This window comes from Thermoascus crustaceus (genome assembly GCF_041956765.1).
Source record: "Thermoascus crustaceus strain CBS 181.67 unplaced genomic scaffold VTN00scaffold_15, whole genome shotgun sequence".
In the NCBI taxonomy this organism is placed as follows: Eukaryota; Fungi; Ascomycota; class Eurotiomycetes; order Eurotiales; family Thermoascaceae; genus Thermoascus; species Thermoascus crustaceus.
This window is the reverse complement of record NW_027192541.1, coordinates 172,785-193,233: the sequence shown is the minus strand read 5'-3', so window position 1 is coordinate 193,233 and position 20,449 is coordinate 172,785. Positions and strand designations below refer to the sequence as shown.

General features: G+C 50.4%; 8 protein-coding genes and 1 non-coding gene across 9 annotated transcripts; 5 read left to right on the top strand and 4 right to left on the bottom strand.

Moving 5' to 3' along the window:
• Positions 1-238: 238 nt before the first annotated feature.
• On the top strand, positions 239-1,015 carry VTN00DRAFT_3453 (uncharacterized protein; the record flags this gene model as incomplete). The annotated part of the gene is made up of 1 exon (XM_069429772.1): positions 239-1,015. One exon carries the CDS (start codon positions 239-241, stop codon positions 1,013-1,015), a length of 777 nt encoding a protein of 258 aa, XP_069282834.1.
• Positions 1,016-2,144: 1,129 nt separating this feature from the next.
• On the top strand, positions 2,145-2,963 carry VTN00DRAFT_3452 (uncharacterized protein; the record flags this gene model as incomplete). Its single annotated transcript, XM_069429771.1, has 1 exon — positions 2,145-2,963. One exon carries the CDS (start codon positions 2,145-2,147, stop codon positions 2,961-2,963), a length of 819 nt encoding a protein of 272 aa, XP_069282833.1.
• An 867-nt stretch (positions 2,964-3,830) lies between these two features.
• Positions 3,831-5,375, bottom strand: VTN00DRAFT_3451 (uncharacterized protein; the record flags this gene model as incomplete). The annotated part of the gene is made up of 4 exons (XM_069429770.1): positions 3,831-3,836; positions 3,902-4,183; positions 4,258-5,214; positions 5,274-5,375. 4 exons carry the CDS (start codon positions 5,373-5,375, stop codon positions 3,831-3,833), a joined length of 1,347 nt encoding a protein of 448 aa, XP_069282832.1.
• A 1,186-nt stretch (positions 5,376-6,561) lies between these two features.
• Positions 6,562-8,021, bottom strand: VTN00DRAFT_3450 (uncharacterized protein; the record flags this gene model as incomplete). Its single annotated transcript, XM_069429769.1, has 4 exons — positions 6,562-7,199; positions 7,252-7,425; positions 7,484-7,808; positions 7,866-8,021. 4 exons carry the CDS (start codon positions 8,019-8,021, stop codon positions 6,562-6,564), a joined length of 1,293 nt encoding a protein of 430 aa, XP_069282831.1.
• A 585-nt stretch (positions 8,022-8,606) lies between these two features.
• On the top strand, positions 8,607-9,340 carry VTN00DRAFT_3449 (uncharacterized protein; the record flags this gene model as incomplete). The annotated part of the gene is made up of 2 exons (XM_069429767.1): positions 8,607-9,076; positions 9,142-9,340. The coding sequence occupies 2 exons, from the start codon at positions 8,607-8,609 to the stop codon at positions 9,338-9,340; spliced, it is 669 nt and encodes a 222-aa protein (XP_069282830.1).
• An 803-nt stretch (positions 9,341-10,143) lies between these two features.
• On the top strand, positions 10,144-11,257 carry VTN00DRAFT_3448 (uncharacterized protein; the record flags this gene model as incomplete). The annotated part of the gene is made up of 5 exons (XM_069429766.1): positions 10,144-10,348; positions 10,468-10,615; positions 10,715-10,815; positions 10,881-11,085; positions 11,206-11,257. 5 exons carry the CDS (start codon positions 10,144-10,146, stop codon positions 11,255-11,257), a joined length of 711 nt encoding a protein of 236 aa, XP_069282829.1.
• Positions 11,258-12,059: 802 nt separating this feature from the next.
• Positions 12,060-12,180, bottom strand: VTN00DRAFT_t224. Its single transcript has one exon. It is a non-coding gene; the product is annotated as a tRNA-Leu (tRNA).
• A 2,293-nt stretch (positions 12,181-14,473) lies between these two features.
• On the bottom strand, positions 14,474-16,272 carry VTN00DRAFT_3447 (uncharacterized protein; the record flags this gene model as incomplete). Its single annotated transcript, XM_069429765.1, has 5 exons — positions 14,474-14,749; positions 14,828-15,028; positions 15,086-15,323; positions 15,379-15,876; positions 15,938-16,272. 5 exons carry the CDS (start codon positions 16,270-16,272, stop codon positions 14,474-14,476), a joined length of 1,548 nt encoding a protein of 515 aa, XP_069282828.1.
• A 1,478-nt stretch (positions 16,273-17,750) lies between these two features.
• VTN00DRAFT_3446 (uncharacterized protein) lies at positions 17,751-20,298 on the top strand (the record flags this gene model as incomplete). The annotated part of the gene is made up of 6 exons (XM_069429764.1): positions 17,751-17,795; positions 17,859-17,885; positions 17,997-18,524; positions 18,579-18,659; positions 18,711-19,863; positions 19,913-20,298. The coding sequence occupies 6 exons, from the start codon at positions 17,751-17,753 to the stop codon at positions 20,296-20,298; spliced, it is 2,220 nt and encodes a 739-aa protein (XP_069282827.1).
• Between the last annotated feature and the right edge of the window lie 151 nt (positions 20,299-20,449).

Genomic DNA, 20,449 nt, shown 5'->3' with positions numbered 1-20,449 from the left:
ATGGGCTAAGTCCAATTTTGGGTCTGGATCTGGGAACTTGTCAGCTTGCTGTGGAGAAAGTCGGGGAAGAACTACGTAGTGCTGTGCGGAAAAGGTTGGGGTTGTACGACATTAAAGCCAGTGCCCAGCACCCTTCAGATTTATGCATCATTCCAAGTTAGACCTACCTTGGTGCTACTCTCCTTACACTGGAAACGATAGCTGTCAACCCAAGTTATACAGTTGTTCCATCCTCGAGATGGGTTACCTTCGCGGAGCCGGCATCCTGGTGATCTCGGGCAGCGTCGACGGGAAAACGACAAACGAAGAGGAGCTCAATGACTGGTGGACAAACGAACACCTACCTGAACGTCTAGGCATCCCCGGATTTCTCCACGCACGTCGCTACTATGCCCCAGGAGACCCTTCGTCGTCAGCCAGTGCGAAGTACCTGACCTGCTACGAGGTATCTTCTCTCGACACGCTCACTTCCGTGGAGTATATGGCAGCTCTGAATGCTCCGACGCCACGAACGCAACAGTTTATGCCAACGCTGGCATCCATGAACCGCTCATCCTGCACGATCCTGTACTCCAGTGCGCGTTCCGAGTTTGCCGGGAGGCTGGGCGGCGGCGTAGGTGCCACGGCCGCGCTTGTCACCTTCGCACCGCCCCCGGATCCGCAGGCTTGCGACAAACTGCGCAGCTGGATTCTTGATGCTCTATTACCGGTCGTGTTTGATTATCCTCTCGTGCTGGCATTTCATCTCCTCGAACGCAATGATGCGGCATCGCGTGCAGGCAACCTAAGCAAGTCGTACGAAGCCGTCCGGTTTCAGGCGAGTAGCAATCCCGTTGCGGCTGAGACTCAGGGTCAGTGGATAATGCTCGTGGAATTTGCGGAGTCGTTGTCAGCGCCATTTGCTAAGCACCAAGATATCGTGGGCTCTGTTATTGCTCCACAGCTCTTCGCGTATGCCGGCGTGAGTCAGGTTGGTTGGCAGGTTTATGAGCTGGTTTGTGCCGTGAGCGAGTAACAGATATGGAAGTGGGCAGGTATACTCTCGCGAAGCCAAGTATTGACTTAGTAATACTTTAAATGCAGTACAGGCTGTAAGAGTGACCCGGTTCCCTGCAAAAATTTCGGATCACCTAGGTCTGTTCCTTGGATGAGTGTACGTAGTGTAGCTCATGGCAGTCAAAAATATAAAATAGGAAAGCAGAGACTGACGAACCTCCATCCTGTCTACCAACAATAATCTCTCCAATAATCGGGAAGGCGTTTCAATTAATGCGTTTCGACTTTTGGATCGGGTTCACATGTTTATGTTTCTTTTATATCTCCAATACCTTTTACATCTTCCTCGCACAACCTATTTGTTCTATATAGCCAGCTAGCTACACCCTAATCGATATTTCCAGCATGAACAGTTAATCAAGCATGGAATTGAAAACATGACGATGGCCCAGAAAAGTGCGGGGGAATACCAAGATTTTACACTACAGGACGATCGGAAGATTAACCCGAAGCTCCACAGTTATTCAAGTTAACCGATCTCCCCTTCAGTACCTAATCAACCACTCCGCCTTTGAATATGGCATCGGGGTTAGGGGGTTCTGTGATAGGAACATATCCGTCAAGAATGCGGAGTAGGGCTGTGCCAGAAGTTCCTGTCCTACTCCAACGGGATGGAAGCGGCGAATTGAAAACAAGAAAGGTCGCTCCACACGGCTAGTCATGCGGGATATCAAGCACTCAGCTTCCCCGACTTTTACCCCGTGAATCATCTGCCGTCAAGCTTCATACGGTGATTATCCAGATCACCATTCTAGACTTCTTTGCCTCAAGACTCTAAATCCGAACCTACGGAAAAGAAAACAACCCCGAGGGGAGAACTCGGATCTTCGGATCGAAGTGTGCTTCCAATTGAATTAGTTCAGCCCCCCCGGCCCGGCGTGATCGGTTTCGGAGAGGGTGCCCAACTCCGGTTGCTGATCGTGTCGCGTGTGCGTTTATACCACCCCGGATATCAACCACGCACCTAAATTAATAGGAAGATAATCCCATTATCTTGTCTTGCAAAAGTACTTCTCTACAGTCTCAAATAACTCCCCACCACCTATCTAGGTACAGAACATACAATAAAACAAAAGGAAATAGACATCATGCCCCAATACTACCCCTCCCTCACCCCCACCCTCACCACCTGGGCCCTCTCCCAACCCATCTTCTTCACGGCATCTGCGCCCCTGCACGGCCGCCACATCAACGTCTCGCCCAAGGGCATGCTCTCGAGCACATTCTCCATCTTCGACCCCAACCACGCCGCATACATCGACGCCACAGGATCGGGCATCGAGACCGTCTCGCACGTCTACGAGAACGGACGGGTGACGATCATGTTCTGCAGCTTTGACACGAAGCCGGGGATCCTGAGGCTGTTTTGTAAGGCAAGGGTGGTGGAGGTTGATAGTCCCGAGTTTCCGATTTATTTGGAGAAGATGGGATTGGAGGAGGTGGATGGGGCGAGGGCGATCGTGCTGTTGGATATCTGGAAGGTTCAGACGAGTTGTGGATATAGTATTCCGATTCTTACGGCTGGTGAACCTGAACCTGGGCCTGAACCTGCGGAACAACAACCGAAAGGTGATACCGATACCGACGGAACGGCTGTCCGGCCTAAGGCTAAGGCTACAGCCAAGGCATACATGAAAGAACGCACCACGCTCAGATCCTACCTCGTTAAGAAAGTCCGCGACAACGCCCTCGCCGACTACCAGGTTCAGTGGAACGCGCGCAGCCTCGACGGCCTGCCCGGTCTGCGGGCCGCGCGGAGACGGGCCGGCGAGAAACTGTGGTACCAGGACCTCGGGGCGAAGATCGTGCGGGCCGTCACGCCGTGGGAGACGTTGTTGCTTGGGATGGGGATCGGAGTAGTAGGGATTACGGTTGCGACGAGGGTGGTTAGGCAGTGGGGTCAATGAGAATGAGAAGGCATGCATGATGATCTTGTGTAGTGTTAGATAGGACGTGTTGTGTCGTTCGTTTTTCTTTTTAATCGAGAGAGTCCGAGTTGAGAAGAGACATACATACCATATGGGTTATACCGGGCTTTTAAGTAAATTATCAAGGTCGCGCTTGGACTTGTCTAATATATATCCATCTCAGCTGCCATTCAGCTCCCCTGTTCATAGGGACAAACCACCACCCCTTATCAAAAACAAAACATCCTGCTCGAGCCCGCGATGGATTAGGTAGACGATAGACAAGGAGGAACTATGAGTTTGGCATATGATGCTATAAAATATACAAGAGGTTTTCTGCGCCAAACAAATAGAGAGTCCATTCTTCTCATTGTCATAAATATTACGATGTACTAACTCCATCTTTGGATTTAATGCCTTTTTCGTTGCCTGGTTCCAGTGCCTATCCGTTTCCATGGTTCCATTGAATTGGCGCGAAGTGTAGTCTATTTCCCCTTTCAGGAAGGGGGGCCGAGACGGACTTGACCGGAGATAACCGACTGCTCTCCTCATCTCACGAGGTCCTGGCCTTATCGCGGCACGGCTCCATGCTGATAAAGCCTTATCGCTCCGTTATCACTGCAAATGAGTGCTACGACTGATGTCATCGAGCGCTACAGCAAGGCATGTGTGAGACACCTTTTTCATTCCAATCCATTGAAGAAACAGACACTACTAGCTAGCTAGGTACTAGATACTGATTTACCTGACCGGGACACCGTGGGAACAGACATGACAGAGGAAACTCGAGGAAGATGAAGTGCGGCATAGACATTATCGAAAAGCGGAACTGAAGATATGGTAGTTCAGATGGTATCGATAGTCGGTTCAGTGCTGTACACACGTGTCAGTCAAGGGCATAGAGACAAGAAAAAAATGTCATAAGAATGGGTGCATACCGTCACATCCTCCCACTTCTCCCAGCCCCGGCCGCGGACCTGCGCCAGCTCCTCCATCGTGTACATCTTGCCCGTCGTGAAGTAGCCCGCGTTGATCTTGGCGTCGATCTCGACCCGCGAGTCCTTGGGGATCATGTCCTCGGGGATGGGAACGCGCTCGTGGATCTTGATCCCCGAGGAGACGATGGCGTCGTGCTTCATGTTCGACATGGACAGCATGCGGTCGATCTTCTTGATGCCGAGCCAGTGGAGGATGTCGGGCATGAGGGCTTGGAAGCGCATCTGGTGGAGTCAGCATATCTTCAAGAGCTCTAATGGATATAACAAGTAACGGAAGTAAAGGAGATGACACGCACATCTCTAACACCGGCAATGTTCTCTGTCCTCGTAAAGTATTTGTCTGCGGTATCGCCGCCACGTTTCCGCGAGTTGTAGACCAGGTACTTGACCACCTCACCAAGAGCACGACCCTCCTTGCGGAAGTAGATGACGACTCCGCTGCCGCCGTTCTGCGCCTCGCGAACGGCCTCCTGGATACCGAATGCGAGATACGGCCGGCAGGTGCAGATGTCCGACTGGAACACGTCGCTACCGTTGCACTCGTCGTGGATGCGCAGTGCCAGGCGCACGTTCTCATCCGATACCCGCTCAGGAGGACCAAAGATGTACACCGTCAGACCGCCAATAGGCGGAAGGAAGACCTTCAGATCGGGACGCGTGATGAGCTCCGGGTAGCTGCCACCGGTGTGCTCGAACAGCGTCCGACGAAGAGTCCCCTCGTCGACGCCAAACCGCTCCGCAACTCCAGGGAGATACCAGACTGGCTCGACTGCCACCTTCGTCACTCGGACTTCACCTGTTGAGTCGACAACAATAGACCCATCCACCTCGAGCTTTCCGTCACGTACTGCCTCCCCGATCTCTGCAAGCTTCATGTTCGCCCGAGTCACGGCCATGGTGGGCCGGATGTCCCAGCCGGCGTCCAGTTGCTCCTTAAATTGGTTGACGATGTCATGGCCGAAGGGGTCCATGGACACGATCTTGGTCGGGTCAGCCCACGCGGGCTGCCAGGGAAAGTTGAACGTCGGTTCCGTGTTGCGGAAGTCAGGGCGGAAGTCGGGCGGGAGGTCGCCAGCTGCGATGGCCAGCGCGTTGTAGATGCTGTAGCTCCCGCCGTGGGCGCCCATGGCGTTGCGCCGCTTCAGCATCGACGGATTGCGGGAGACGATGATGGGGCCCCGGGTTTTGGCGTCGGCCGCGCCCCATTCAAGGGGGACGGGGTCGACACCGCTCTGCCCGGGGTAGGTGGTCAACTGTGAGGGTTAGCATCGATCTTTTTGTCAGAGATGATAGTCAGAATGAAAAGACATACGGTAATGTGCTTGCTATATCGTGACTTGGTCGGGTTGGGCCACTGGGCGGCGGGCGATTCGCCGTTGCCAGAGCTCTGGACGGTTTCAGCTTCTACTAACATCTTGAACAGGAACTAACTATGCAGTAAACAGAGTGGTAGAGCGGGAAGGGAAGGGGAAGGACAATGATGAGAAGGTCCAGAAGGATACAAGAAGCACGGAGGAGAAGACAGAGACACAGAACTAGAGCATCCAGCCCCAGCAAGGGATTAAATGGCAGGCGGAGCTCGCATGACGTTCTGGCCGTGGAGCCTGATAACACGTCGGTATCTCCGCACGCTTATCGTGCTTTATCGGCCCCCAGATAAAGCCGCGATCGTGGATTCTGCAGAGAAGCTCTATCGGCCCGGATCAAGCCTTGTTTCTTCTCTTTCAGATCATGGATATCTCCCGATTTCATTGATAGACGATCCTGTCACTGGGGACCATCACCGGCCTAGATGAGGCGCTCACCGTCTCTCCTACCACGTCGGTGCGGGGTAATGGTGACCTGTACGCTCATGCAAGCATCTCGTTCTGTCCTTGGCCACTTAGCCAGCCAGCCAGTCATTTAGACTGGAAGGGAGCATGTGACCATCTATTGGAATCCATCGTTGTGTATTCTAGATTCGAGGAGTCAGATTATTCTCCTCTTGGAATTGTCTTTGTCAAATAGAACTGGTATTTGTAACAAGACCGAGGCTCTTTTCCCCCTTTACTTGCTCCTGTCAGCTGAGTAAGGCATGGAAGAACTGAAGCATAGAATCCGGCGACAAGTATTTTGCGGGAAAGTTCATCTTCACTGAGATCTTTCTGTTCTTGCTGTGTCTGTCACCGACCTCAGATTCTGCCTGAGGCAATAAGGTAGACGGGCCTGGGCGTGCTAAATAAAGGACCGTACCTGGTACGTACACACACGTGGCCCCGACCACGTATGCACTCCACCTACTAATATAGCTTCAAGCTTTCCAAAAGAGGATACCATGATCATGATGGCATTAAGTAAAACAGGTGTGAGGCGAAGATGACGTTCCGGAGCAACAATGTAGCGTTGGGAGGAGGGTATGTATAGGAATAGGGTTCTATTCAGACTGATAATTCGCTAGTCTCGTCTGATAATTGAAGTGATAGTTGAAGTTCCTATAGCATGAAGATCCCTATTACAGTCAAAGGGGAACGTAGCTAGAATCATTTTGCTTTTCTATAAATTCGGATTCTTAATAGAAACTCCAAGGCCCGAACGTCCTACACTGAGAGCTAGAACATTCTCTAGAAAACGGTTCCATCACTCTCAACCAGGATAGGACTTGACCTCGTCTCCGGTCGAAGCTTCGCCGCCAGCTCCCTTCCCGCCTTCCATGTCCCCGCCTCCAGTATCTGCGCCATGCTGATAAACAGATCTGGCTGGTTTGTCGACTTCGCCAGTCGCTCAACAACCAAGGGAGCTATCCTGTCCAGCAGAGCGACTGTCATGGCGCGCCATTCGACGATGACATCGTCTGATGCATCGAACGAGCAGAGCTGAGATTTTTCATCCTTCGATGCTTTCGCCACAACATCTGGCTTCAGAGAGAGCACGCCCATGTCGACGAACAACCCGCCGTTACGGTACTCGGGAAGCCCGGTCATGAGGTGCATGTTCTCCCACTTGACACCTAATAGCCGCTGGAGGGGAACGGTGAGCGAGTATGCAAGCCACTGAGTGAGTTTGTGAAATGGTTGTATGACTTCTGCGGGATAGGTCCTGTTCCCAATCGTAGCACCCAACGTGCTCAGCGGCCAGGAGTCTCCTACAGGGAAATCAGCGACTCTGGTTCTGTTTGATGGCCAGATAGGAATAAGTAGCTTTTGGAGAATGTCCCAAAGCTTTCGGATGTCGAGGATCGTTCCGTCGGCCGTCAGATAGTCTGGTTAAATATTAGAGAATTCCGAGCAGTTCGTATTCACGTAGATCCGTACCAACAAGATTTCCGGGTCTGCCTTCCGGTCCAAATATAACAGGCAGAGTTGATAATGATTCTCCCAGCCTTCGAAGAAGTGCTGCACGATCCTGTGTCCCAACGAGAGGGTTATCGGGGGCTACTTGCATACCATTCGCAAGCTGCTCCCCAGTAAGCTTCTTCAGTGCCTCTCCTAGTAGCGATAAGTTAGTAACTCTCTCCGGCAATATTCTGCAAATAGGATATTATACCATCGACCCTAGCAACGTTCTGCTTGTCACTCGTAAACGTTCCCTCCTTGAACATATAGAGACTGGCCACCGCCAGGCCTTCACTCCTAGTGAGACGCATCTCGCTTCCCGGTTCCACAAATTTCCAATCATTCCCAGCTCCTGCGTCTAGAAGCACGGAGACCAGGAACAGATCAATCAGCCGTCTGGTGCACTCTGTTTCGTCTACTCCAGCCCCTCTCCACTCCGTCAGCAGATTCTCAACGCGTGAAACCTGTCCGACCTCAAAGTGCTGCCAACGCCCGTGGGGTGGTATTTTATCGAATCGATCGGGTCCAAAATCGCGCTGTTCATGTTAGCCTTTGAAGGTAACAAAAGATCACCATGCTTATGTTTCAATTACCATGATCAGAGATGCAACGAAATCAGCCGCATCGCCCATCTTGGCTTCATTGTAGTCGAAGCTGTTTAGCTTGCCCTCGATGGCAGCGTTGTACACCTTCGTTGCTCGTTCCCGCACTGCCTCGAGGGACAGGAGGTAGCTCACCGCGTCCGTCATGACGATAGAGTTTCTTGAATTCCAGCACTGTCCTGCCGTTGAACGACTGTTGAAAATTAGGCAAAACTGCCCCGTGCCAGAAGCTTAGAAGGTCTAGATGTACCAACTTCCAATCTTGGTGGTCGTAGGTGGACGAGGTTGACGCACGGCCTGTCTGGCACCTCCGCTCATGCAGCAAGCCAAGCTTGTTGGCTGCGGGGACACACATGCGCTGGCTGCTGCGACGAGACGATTTGATTTGACTTCGGCCGCATTATTTGGACCTCGGTCGGTCGGTCAAGCCATCCAGAGACCGCCAAAACCCAGAATATCGCTATCGTGGCACCCATGGGGCTCTGCCGTCTTTATCGCGCCCCCGCTTATCGACAGTGATAAGATCCACCCCCTCTTCCCGATAAAGCAACGAGCTGTCTTATCGACCGTCTGGGAAGACCTGACTCCTCTGATCTATCTCTGATATAACCGTCACGAAGGCATCCATCTTCTTTCTTCGAAGAGCTGTCCATTCCTCTCGCTTCCTCCAACTCTGTGGCCTGAAAACTTCCTCTTCTCCATTTCCACCACCATCCTCTCATCTCGACCACCATGCCTAGCCCTGTCGTACCAGGCACTACGCCAGCCGCCAGCTCGTCAGCCTCCTCACCCCTTCCGACCAACGCCCGCCTCTCCACCAACCCCTTCGTCGAAGCCAAGATCAACCACCTCCGCGACCGCAAACTCAACAGCGCCGCCGTGCGCAGCACCACCGCCGAGATCGCACGCATCCTCGCCGTCGAGGCCACGCAGGATGCCACCGCCCCTCCCACGGAGAAGATCGGGCTGATCGTCGTGCTGCGCTCGGGGCTGGCCATGTGCGATGCGTTCCTGTCGCAGCTGGCGCCCGAGACGGATGTTGTCGTGTACCATATTGGGATGTTCCGCGAGAAGGTGTCGCTGCAGCCGGTCGAGTACTATAACAAGCTGCCGAACAACAACACAGAGGTGAAGAAGGTGTATGTTGTTGATCCGTTGATTGCGACGGGAGGGACGTCGGAGGCGGTCATTGAGATTCTGAGGTAGGTGCCACAGATATACACACCCAAACAAAATAATCACGAATAGTGACTAACATTCCATACAGAGACTGGGGCGTCGACAAGATCACCTTCGTTTCGATCTTGGCCAGCAAAGTTGGTTTGGAGCGCGCAGCAGGTGTCTGGCCTGAAGGCACAAACTTCGTAGTGGGCGCCGTCGACGACGAGCTCGATGCGCAGGGATTCCTTGTCCCTGGCATAGGGGATATCGGAGACAGGCTGTTCGGGACGGGACCTTCGAAATAGATTTTGTTTCTTTAACGTTCCATTTATCTATATACCTAGCTATCTAGTTTCTTTTGTAATGTGATGAGAGAGTCGAATCTACGTTCTTCAGCACGACAGACAGGGAACCAATGTAGAAGTGGCCCAATTTCCGTAACGTTCTTACTAGAAATCCGTATACAAATATCTACCTAAGGATTGAAAAACCAAAATCCATGTTGCAGAATTACTTTTGCATTTGCATTATACTTTGTCCAAAACCATCTCCTATCCACAAGTACCACCATGGTTCACTTGTCCAGCTATGAGATAACCATGATAACCTGCCCTTATCAGCCGATAAAGCACCGGAGATAGATAGATAACTGTTGCCTATCAACCCCGATAAGGGGCGATTCGCCACGCTGACAACGAAACCCTTGGAGCTTCCCCTGGCTGCTCTAGCAGGCTACTAGCTAGCTATCTATCTGGAAGCTGCCACAACGGAGATGGTCTGCAGTATGTTGATCAAGAGAGAAGGGAAGAGAACAGGTGGTGTCGCGTGGACCCGACCGATGGACGATCACTTGTGTGGAGTGGAGCGCGGGGTACATTTTTTTTAAGTTTCTCCGGTATCTGTGTGTGCTGTGCTGTACAAGTAAACGCATTATCTAATCTTCATTTTTCTCTTTTGAACACTACCTAACCTCCTAACTAATATTGCTGACGTATCTGTCTATCTTTCTTTCTAAGATAGATAGATAGATACCTATATCTATTTCGTCAAAGTCTACACTCTCGTGGGTTCTAAGAGAGAAAGGAAGAAAGAGAGAGCTAGAGACATTATGGTCCCCGTCCCGTCCCAGGAATCCTCCATCCTCAGCAATGATACCCCCAATGGCAGTGCCAAATTGACGTCTAGCAATGTTACGGTCCTCCGTGACACGCAGCAGTTGCGCTGCTGGATGACTACCATCCGGGATGCGACGACGCAGGGTCCCGTGTTTGTCAGGGCCGTGGAGCAGGTGTCGAGGGTGTTGATGTATGAAGGTATGTACTGTTCACTGCCTACCTACCTAACCAATCCAGATCAATATTCAGAAAGATTGCCGTGACCTTTCTGATTAGAAGATCTGTCAACGCTGAGCTAACTTTGTGTGTCTTTCAAGCGTTGAACCTCGTCCCCTCAGAGTCCGTTGAGGTCAAGACTCCCACCGGAGGCGTCTACACCGGCGCCAGGACGACCATGGGAGTGTGTGGCGTGAGCATCCTGCGGGCAGGAGCTAGTCTGGAGCAGGGACTGAGGGATTGTTGGAGGTGAGTTGAAAGCAACACAAAGGCTCCGTGTTCTGGATTGAGCTTTTACTTTACTCCTTTTTTTCGAGGGGAGATCAATCGCTAATTTTGTGAGTTTAGCGGTTCTCTTAATTTCGGGAAAATCCTCATCCAGAGAGACGAGGAAACCGCCCTCCCGACGCTCCTCTACTCAAAGTTTCCGAGCGATATCAAGGACCGATGTATGTATCCATTCCTTTAGGTACCTATCTCCACCTACGGTAAACTGACATAGATTCCGTTGCAGTCGTCCTCCTCCTCGAACCCATGCTCGCCACCGGCGGCTCAGCCTCCAAAGCTATCGCCCTCCTCAAAGACCAGGGCGTGCCGGAGTCGCACATCGTCTTCGTGAACGTCATCGCGTCCGTGCATGGGCTGGACATCATCACGAAGCAGTTTCCACAGCTAAACATCGTTACGGCCGCCATTGACGACGACCTGGATGCGAAACAGTATGTTCTGTCCTCTTGCTGTACTGTACATGTACATGTACATGCAACACATGCATGTTCTGTTCTGTTTCTCCTTTGGTTGATTTGTTGTTTGATGCTGATTGGATACGTTCTGAGCAGGCGGATCATGCCCGGGTTGGGCGACTTTGGCGACCGGTTCTATGGGACTTGATCAGCGTGCCCCATTTGATTGATGACACTACCATCTATCTGGTCTGGTTCGATCGCGCTGTGACTTTGGCTTTGGCTTTTGGGTGATTATTGGCACGCTCGTGTGCCTACCTAGTATAGCATGCATTTTTGCATCTGAGCAGGAGGTGTTGATTTCGTCGTTCCGCACATAATTTTTTCCAACTTCTTTTTTTTAAAAAAAAGCAGCTCCTGAGTTAATAAGATAATGCTGAACAGATTTGGGACCTGGTATCCCTGGATAGAACATGGAAGAAAGCAGGCAGGTCTTAGTGACTGTCTGTGATAAAAAATTAATTAAGGCGATGTGTCCGATGTATGTGCTGGCAGCTCAAGCTTGCTGAATATTTACTTTTATTAAGTGGGTCATTCTGGACTGTACCTAGGAATTCATCATTGGTGAAGTTCTAATGGACTCTTGGCGGAATGGAATAATGATTTCCTGGTTCTTGTCTCATACTGCATTTCTTTTCTATTCTGGAAAAAGAGAAGCTCTAATCTAGATCAGAGGTGAGATTGAAGGTTCACCCGCAGCTGAGGTCGGCATGGCATGGGATTAGGCGAAAGCTCGGTCGGTGTATGGAGCAGAATAGAAAATCACACATCGCCTTCCGGCAGATTCCCTACTCCTCCGTGGCCTAACCCTTTCGGAGCTGGGAGCAAAAAAAGAAGCTCCGACTAACTACTAGCCTAACAAATTTTCCGCGCACACTAAACATCTGCCATAAAAAAGTTCTGTCAAAAAGATGACCCCGTTCGGGCTCGAACGAGCCTAGATATTCACATGACAAGAGTGGGATTCGAACCCACGCCCCCTTACGAAGATCAGGAAACTTGCGAAACCTCGCAAGCATTAAGGTTTGGATACCTTAACCTGACGCCTTGGACCAACTCGGCCATCTTGCCTTGTGTGGGAAAATGGTCCAAGAAAAATCTTAAGTAGGAAAATCCACGTATTCCGATCAAAGGATAGTAGTATCAACCTTCAAATAGTAGTGGTATTACTGATATATATATCACAGCGGTAGGATAGAGCTTGGTTTAGATATATATGCTACTTTTTTTCGTAAACAATCTATCGGTATATAAAATCGTCCATGCTTAGCGCTCGTAGAATTGGTATATATATATACAGTATCCTCATTACGACCATTGCTGCACTCACCCTTAACATCTGACTCTGTCTTATTTAAAGAAGACTTTACCTGATATCTCCAGCCTCTGGAGAAGGACCAAGTGATCCAATAGGGCTCTTTTTAGCACAAATTTGCAGTGAATCACTCAGATTGTGTCCTCCAGCCATGTACTCGAGGCTGACCGGTCCTTACCTGGCTCCATCAGACTCACGTCACAGGCGGCCACTACGAGCGTAAGGTCTAGTCTTTCGAGGCTTCTTGCACCTAGTGACAGAAAAGAAGAAGCATTTGATGACCGTATATTAAGCGGAGAAGATAGGGTGTAGTATTGCAGCTGTTCTATTCACGCTTCTGTGCGATGCGATTGCTTGGGCCTGTACTTTGCCTTAAGCGCCTCAATAGCAATCTTTCCCAGGCCACCAACCGCTGCCGCCTTGATGGCGGCCATATAACGCCAATTATTATATCTGTATTGGCTTCCCTGCCTTGAGGTGTCCGTGGTGGACAAGTAGAGCTTTGGGATAACTGCTCAGCTGCATTAATGCAAGAGCTAATGTATATAAAGAATGAGAAAAGATATTAGAATAATAAAAATATACAAAAAGTATAACTAAATACCATGATAATATATGTTTAACTATAAAACTATGATGACTAGAGAAGAAAGAAGTCGACGTTCTGCTGGGTGGGAAGAGGGTACCTATACCCCTCCAGGTAGCGGGGTTGCAACGAAGCCATGTACAATGAATGCCGGAACGCCTTTAATCTACGCTCCTTTCACTTCATCTTCTACCACTTTCTACGTGATAAAGGCTTCTTTCTCCCCACTCTTTCCATTAACTTAGGAAGTCATTTCTTGGATATTCATCAAAGTCTTCGGCATAGCGACGCTGCAGATTTCATAGCCCAGCAATTTTGGAAGATGAGGGATTACAGTCATGAGGAGTCTTGCCGCAGTGATATCAAGAAGATGTGAATCTTTTCAAGATGGATTCTCCAAAGTGAAGATAAGCCACATTTCAACGCGGAGGCGCTAGCTCTCGATATAGTGACGAAGGAAAGAATATGTGAAAAGAGCGCGTTCAAACAAATATTCTCGAAGGCACATCAACTAAGTTATTGTACAAGTCCCCTGTTCTCTTCCGTTCCAGGAGTCGCCATCTGTCTGACCAATATATTTCAGCTTCTCACAAATTTGCGGAACATCAATACTGTGTGCCATTTTCCGGTGAGGGATGGCACGACTGCACTGCCAAATAAGTCGGACTTGTATATAATTATTTCAAAGAATGAGATAGAAGCCAACGTTCAACCACGATTATATCACTGGAAGATGTAATTACAGTTTCACGAAACTAGGTATCACTGTAGCCCACGGAAAAATATATAGACGCGTCACCACGTACTTAATTATTATTCCCTATTCCACAACTCTGGGCATCTCTATCATGTACTGAATCTGACTTAAATAGACGCCTAAGTTATTCTTCTGTGTACGCCACAGCGCTTGGTCACTTCCCAGGGTCGGGGAGCAGGAGTTTTCCAAGCCTGTCTGTCCCCTGTTCGATCGTTGTACGTGTATAGGGATCGCATGTTAGTCTCCAATACGGATCTCTAAGGCATAAGGGCAGAGCTACCACACGATACTCGAAATCTTCGCGCTTGCAAAGTTGTCTCTCACTAGGATATTGTTGAAACTAGTTTCATTATGATGAATTGGTATCTATCGTTCTTTCGTTCATTTCTCATTTTCACTGAGCATTATCTCATGACATTGTAAACCGTTCGAGAAACACAATAATCCATGATACACAGCAGGTGGCGGATAGATCCCAGTTCGATTCCTCTTTCACCCCATCCATGGATCTCTATGCCAGGTTCTGTATCTGGACAAAGCGCGAGGTTAACGCTAGCTGGGTTGTAGTTACCTGCAAGTCCAAAAGAATTCGCAGTTCAGAGCATAACTGAGCTCGAACACCGCAGTCCTCAGCCACCCGCTTGATTCTGCTGTACACATGCTGTCGACAAAATCTCCCTAAGCGGATCGCTAGCGATATCCCCCTTTACTCCTTCGTAAAGTTGGCCTGAGACCGAGGGTTCTTGATCGTCTTCTTGATGATATCTTCCACCTCGTCCCAGTCACGCGTGTCAATCCGGGTGATGTTCGTGTTGAAGAAGTTTTGGATTTGCATCAGCATGTCCCATTCTTCTCTGTTCGCCACAAATGAGATAGAGACACCAACGCGGCCAAAGCGACCCGTACGACCAATGCGGTGGAGGTAAGTCTGGCAATCAGCCACGCGCTTGGGGGCGTTGGGAATGTGGAGTTCAGGAATATCCTACAGAAACAAAAATGTCAGTTTTCATGCACAAACACAACGCGCGCTGTCCTCAGATGGAATGACAAGAGTACTTACGTAGTTGATCACCATGGATACGGTTGAGACATCGATTCCTCGGGCAAGGACGTTGGTTGTGATTAGAACCTTGGCAGAGCCATCGCGGAACTTGTCGATGACCTCGTCACGCTTTGAACCCTCGATACCACCAGTCAGTGAAGCGATCGTATGGCCCTCAGCCGTCATGCGCTTTTCAATCTCCATGGCGGTTGCACGATGCTAACGAAAGCGTTAGTGAAAGACAATATCTGGAAAAGGAAGGGAAACAAGACGGACCTTGACAAAGATAATAGACGAGCCGATGGTAAGAAGACCATAGAGCTTCACAAGAACATTGTATTTATCCTCATCGCTATCACAGTCAAGGTATAGCTGCTTGATACCCTCTACGGTCAATTCCTCGTGCTGCAGGGTGAGCTGGTTGGCCCCTGGTGCGAATTTGGCAGCATAGCGGTGGACGTGCGGAGGGAATGTTGCAGAGAACAGGACAACCTGAATGTCCTTTGGCAAGAACCTACAACCTGTGTAAGCAATACTGAAGGAATCACGTGGTCAGGGTGGGTACGAACGATTTCAGACGAATGCACTGTTCACCTAGGCCCTGCTGCTCAAGCATGTTGTCTGCTTCATCCAGAACAAGCACCTTGAGCTTCTGAGGCAAGAAGATGCGCTTCTTGATCTGATCAATAACAGTGCCTGGGGTTCCAACAACCACGGAACATTCCAGTCTCGATGGGCGCTCATGTTTTTCTGTCGGCACCGCGGTGCAGACGGCCAGCCCCTCCAGGAATGATCCCATGACCTGAATCACGCCAACTATCTGTCTCGCGAGTTCTCGGCTGGGAGCAAGGACCAAAGCCTGAGGTGTCTTGCGCATCTCCTCAGTACTCAAGTCTATGCGGCTAAGGATGTTCAACACAAACGCGGCGGTCTTTCCGGTACCGGACTGAGACTGGCCGATCAAGTTCGTCGGAGGATTCGCTAGCAGCAGTGGGAGAGCTCTCTCCTGGATCTTTGAAGGTTTCCGGAAGTTCATCATCAGAAGGCCCTGAAGAATCTTGGGATCTCTGAACACAAAACGTCAGTGCCATCCAACGCGTTTTTCTCCTGGGTAACACGTCGTCTTACAGGCCCAGCTCTTCAAAAGTCTTTGCAGAATACAAAGGGTTGTTAGGGTCCGCCTGAAGATCGCTCAGCTTGACCTGAACCGTGTATTCAGGCTCGTGCAGGTTGGTGCCACCGAGCGCAGAGGGTGCACCATCAGTCTGCGATATCGCAGCATCCTCGGCAGGCTTCTCAGCATCTGCATTATTCGCATTAGTCGTTTCTGCGGAAGACACTTCATCTGCCCAGGACTGCTTCGAGTTGTCTTGCGCGGTCGCGTTCATACCGGAGGGTTTGGTGATACGATCCTCCAGGGAACCTCCGGTCTTGGGAGTTTCCGCAGGCTGTTCCGATGCCATGATTGCAGATAATGAAAAGGTTTAGGGAATGTGAAGGAGAAGGGGCTGCAAGTCGAAGAGGTGGAGAAATGCAGGGATGTGGCGAGGAGAGCTAAGGAAAGATGGCGGGGTAGCTGCGAGTGGAATCAACAGGCCATTCGCCCACACTCTGAGACGTGTTGGGGTAGAAATATGAAGAAGCAGAAAATGGAGGCACTGGGTCCTATTCACACAATAGGAGAGCCTCGATATTGGAACTTGAAAGGAAGAAGTGAATGGAGGCAGCAGGGAGGCTCTGCAGGACCGAGATGAAGCTGAAAAAGCTCGCTCGAGGTGCCCTGGATGGTGTCGCGCGTCGTGGAGGTCAACGGCACTAGCTGCTTTGGGGTCTGAGGCGAGCGGCTCCCGGGGCTAGCGCTTGTGGCGGCGCGGTACGGACCCCGTCCGGTACGGTTCGGTACGGTAACTTGTGTGACAACCTGCAGCTCAACTACTTCTACCGTGATAAACAGTAGTACGTGATGGGGTATTTGCAGATCTCTAGTTTGTCGAGAACATATATTCTACATTCTGCACTTGTAGCATTTTCGGAAGTCCAGGGCTATGTGGTAAGGACTCTAGAAGCTGTGCCTATTCTTAGCACTGCCGATATTTTATAAACAGCCGAACTGTCCAGGGACCCCGGACATGTATGTTAGACTTAGACACAATTAGCAACGGTCACCTGGGAACTTCGAGTGTAAAATTAAACGATGACTGCCATAATACTAACATCTGGTGGCGTGGTAAGAATCGCTGCTCAAATATCTGTTTTGTAGCAAGTGGTTGTTTCTTGTCATATTGCATGCAGCTTGCATGCGGCCATCCAAGGGTCTATTAGATCCACTCCGGGATCACCTCCATAATTCAATGCCCACGTGAATACTTACCACCTGCTATGCGTAGATATTGATTGGATCGTACATCAGCAAAGTTCTGGATCAAGACGGTCGTGAACTAGGTCAATGACTTAGGGCCCTTACGGCTCAACTGAATAGTCATTTGAGATCTTCGCCATTATTAAGAACTACAATCGTGCCGCTGCATGAAGGGACCGAATTCGAAGTTCAGCAGTCGATCTTATTCCCAGTGAAGTATCTAGTGAAAATGTGGCGCAGCATCGGTTCCTGTAACTTTTCCCGGTTCGGTACAGTCACGGGCAGTGGGAACTTCCCCGGAGAGATGCGCCCGACGCCGAAGCGCCTCCAGCCCGGCTTCCATGTGTACAACCAAACAGACTCCCTCGCCGCGTCACCTTCTGGCTGTCTCGGTCCAGAACAGTGTATCTGTTGGATTGTACTTCAAAATCACACCACCCACGTGGGAGGCGGGACGCGCATCTTGCAGAGTGGCTGAGAGTCTTGCTGCACTAACCGTCTCCCATCTTCAACGCTTACGCTCCGCTATCCATATCCCTCAATGTGCTGGTGATCTAGGCTGTCATAGAATATCCAGAAGCCATGGCAGAAGTTGACGTCGTACCCCAGTTTGGGGCCGAATTAAAGGTATTATATTCCAAATCCGCTGTATCTAGGTTGACTGCTAATCCTTCTAATCCGTGAGAATAGGATGCATTCAAGCCCGTCAATGCCTGGGTATGTTCGCTAAACTGGCCCTTACACACGCAGCCTCCACTCCACTCGCCGCGCCGTACTAGATATGACCTATGCCGTAGACACAGCGTTGCTAAGAAAAGGATCATCTAGGTATCAAATGGCATATCGTGGCTGGACGAGGTTCAACAGTTCTACCGTGAAAGAAGCGCCATCGAGAGGGAATACGCTTCTAAATTGACTGCGCTGTGCAAAAAATACCAGGAACGCAAGGCCAAGAAATCGAGCAACCTGAGTGTTGGTGACACCCCGTCTTTGACACCCGGATCGCTAGAATGCGCCTCCTTGACAACTTGGGCCACCCAACTGAATGCCGTCGAGTCACATGCAGCTGAGCGCGAGAAGTTTGGGTTAGAGCTAGTTGCCCAGATAGCAGAACCACTGAAACAGGCCGCCGCACGATACGAGGATATTCGGAAGTGCCATGTGGAATACCATGGGAGGCTTGAGAAGGAACGGGATTCTTCGTACGGCGACCTCAAAAAGCTGAAGGGCAAATACGATGGCGTGTGTCAGGAGGTAGAGAACAGACGGAAAAAGATGGAGTCCGCGTTCGACCACAGCAAAGCAAAGGCGCAGGGAGCATACCAGCAGCAAATATTGGAGATGAACAACGTGAAGGTAAAGGCTATGTCTGTCTCCGCTACACTGGTTCTTGCTAATGGCACGGCGCAGAATACCTACCTAATTGGCATCAACGTGGCGAATAAGATCAAGGAGAAGTATTACCATGAATATGTACCGGAGCTACTTGATGTAAGCAAGCTGCCTCCTTTTTCTTTAGCATCTGCTCACCGCATATTCTAGAGCTTGCAAGATCTCAATGAGACAAGAGTCACGAAGCTGAACGCACTATGGTCGCTCGCAGCCAGCCTCGAGAATTCAACTTTGTCAAAGAGCATGGATCACTTTACCAATCTCGCCAACGAGATCCCACGGAACGAACCACGACTCGACTCTCTTATGTTTGTCCGCCATAATGTTACTCAGTTGCAGGAACCAGCAGATTTCACTTTTGAGCCAAGCCCTGTCTGGCATGATGATGATGTCCTTGTTACTGATGAAGCAGCCAAGGTCTTCCTGCGTAACCTCTTGAGCAAGAGCAAAGGCCAGTTAAGAGAATTGAGAATGGAGTCTGATAAAAAGAGGAGGGAAATCGAGAGCGCCAAGAGACTAAGGCAGAATGTGAGAGAAGGAAGGGACAACAGAGATGAAGTCGAAGTTGTCAAGTCCCTTCTTTTCTTGCAAGAGGCTCTTCATGAAACGGATCGCAAACGTCTTACTACGGAAGTTGAAACGTCTACAATTATATCCGTCGTCGGTGATCTATCACTCGGAGCAAAGAACCATAATTTCAAAGCCCAGACATTCAAGATTCCCACAAACTGTGATCTTTGCGGTGAACGCATATGGGGCTTGTCCGCCAAGGGTTTCGACTGCCGCGACTGCGGGTACACGTGCCATAGCAAATGTGAAATGAAAGTCCCAGCCGAGTGTCCGGGAGAGCAAACCAAGGAAGAAAAGAAGAAACTGAAAGCTGAGCGTCAGGAATTAACCAATGCTACTCCTGTCTTTGAGCCTACGTCACCCAACGGTGCCTCCGAGTCTCCCGCTTTAAGTCGGAGAGACACCATGAACTCTCTAAGTTCTGGTTATGCCACCACTGCAACCAGGACAGTCTCCAGCGGAGCGAGCAAGCCAACGACAGAGACTACGACGAAGCCACCTGCATCTTCAGCTCCGGCTACAAAGCCTACAGTCACGAAAAGGAACAGAATCGTGGCCCCTCCACCTGCACAATACATTAGCGCACCTCCCCCTACTGAGCCGAGTCCTGCTCCCCCATCCTCCCTTAAACCAAACGAGCCCAAGGGAAAGATGTTGTATCCATACCAAGGCAATGGTGAGGGAGAGATCACGGTCGATGAAGGCCAGAGCGTGATTATTGTTGAACCGGATGGTAAGCTTCGTCCAACCACCCATAGCTTTACTCAGCTAATCTCCTGCAGATGGTTCCGGTTGGATGCGTGTGCGGGCTGGCGCCCTCGATGGTCTTGTTCCTGCTTCGTATGTGGAGACTGCACCACCGTCGTCATCGGCGGGTGCCGGCCTGGCTGACCGTCGTGCTTCGGTCTACTCCAACTCTTCAACCTCCCAAGCTGGAAGCGTCGCGCCAAAACGCGTTGGTCCAGCAGTTGCACCTAAGCGAGGTGCAAAGAAAGTCCAGTATGTCGAGGCACTGTACGACTACGAAGCTCGCAGTGATGCGGAGTTCAGCATGGTTGAAGGCGATCGATTCGTCCTCATCAACAGAGACAGTGGTGACGGCTGGGCCGATGTCGAGAGAGGTGGGCAGACAAAGAGTGTGCCTGCAAACTACATCCAGGAGGTATAGGCTATCTTTTCTTGTACATATGGGATGGTGATATTCGCCCCCGGCTTTATTGGTGATGGTGCATTATGCGTTCCAGTAGTGGGTAGATCTCTTTGTTCGATAACCCGGTGTATATTGGTTTGTTTGGTCCTACATCATCGGCGAGGCGTTT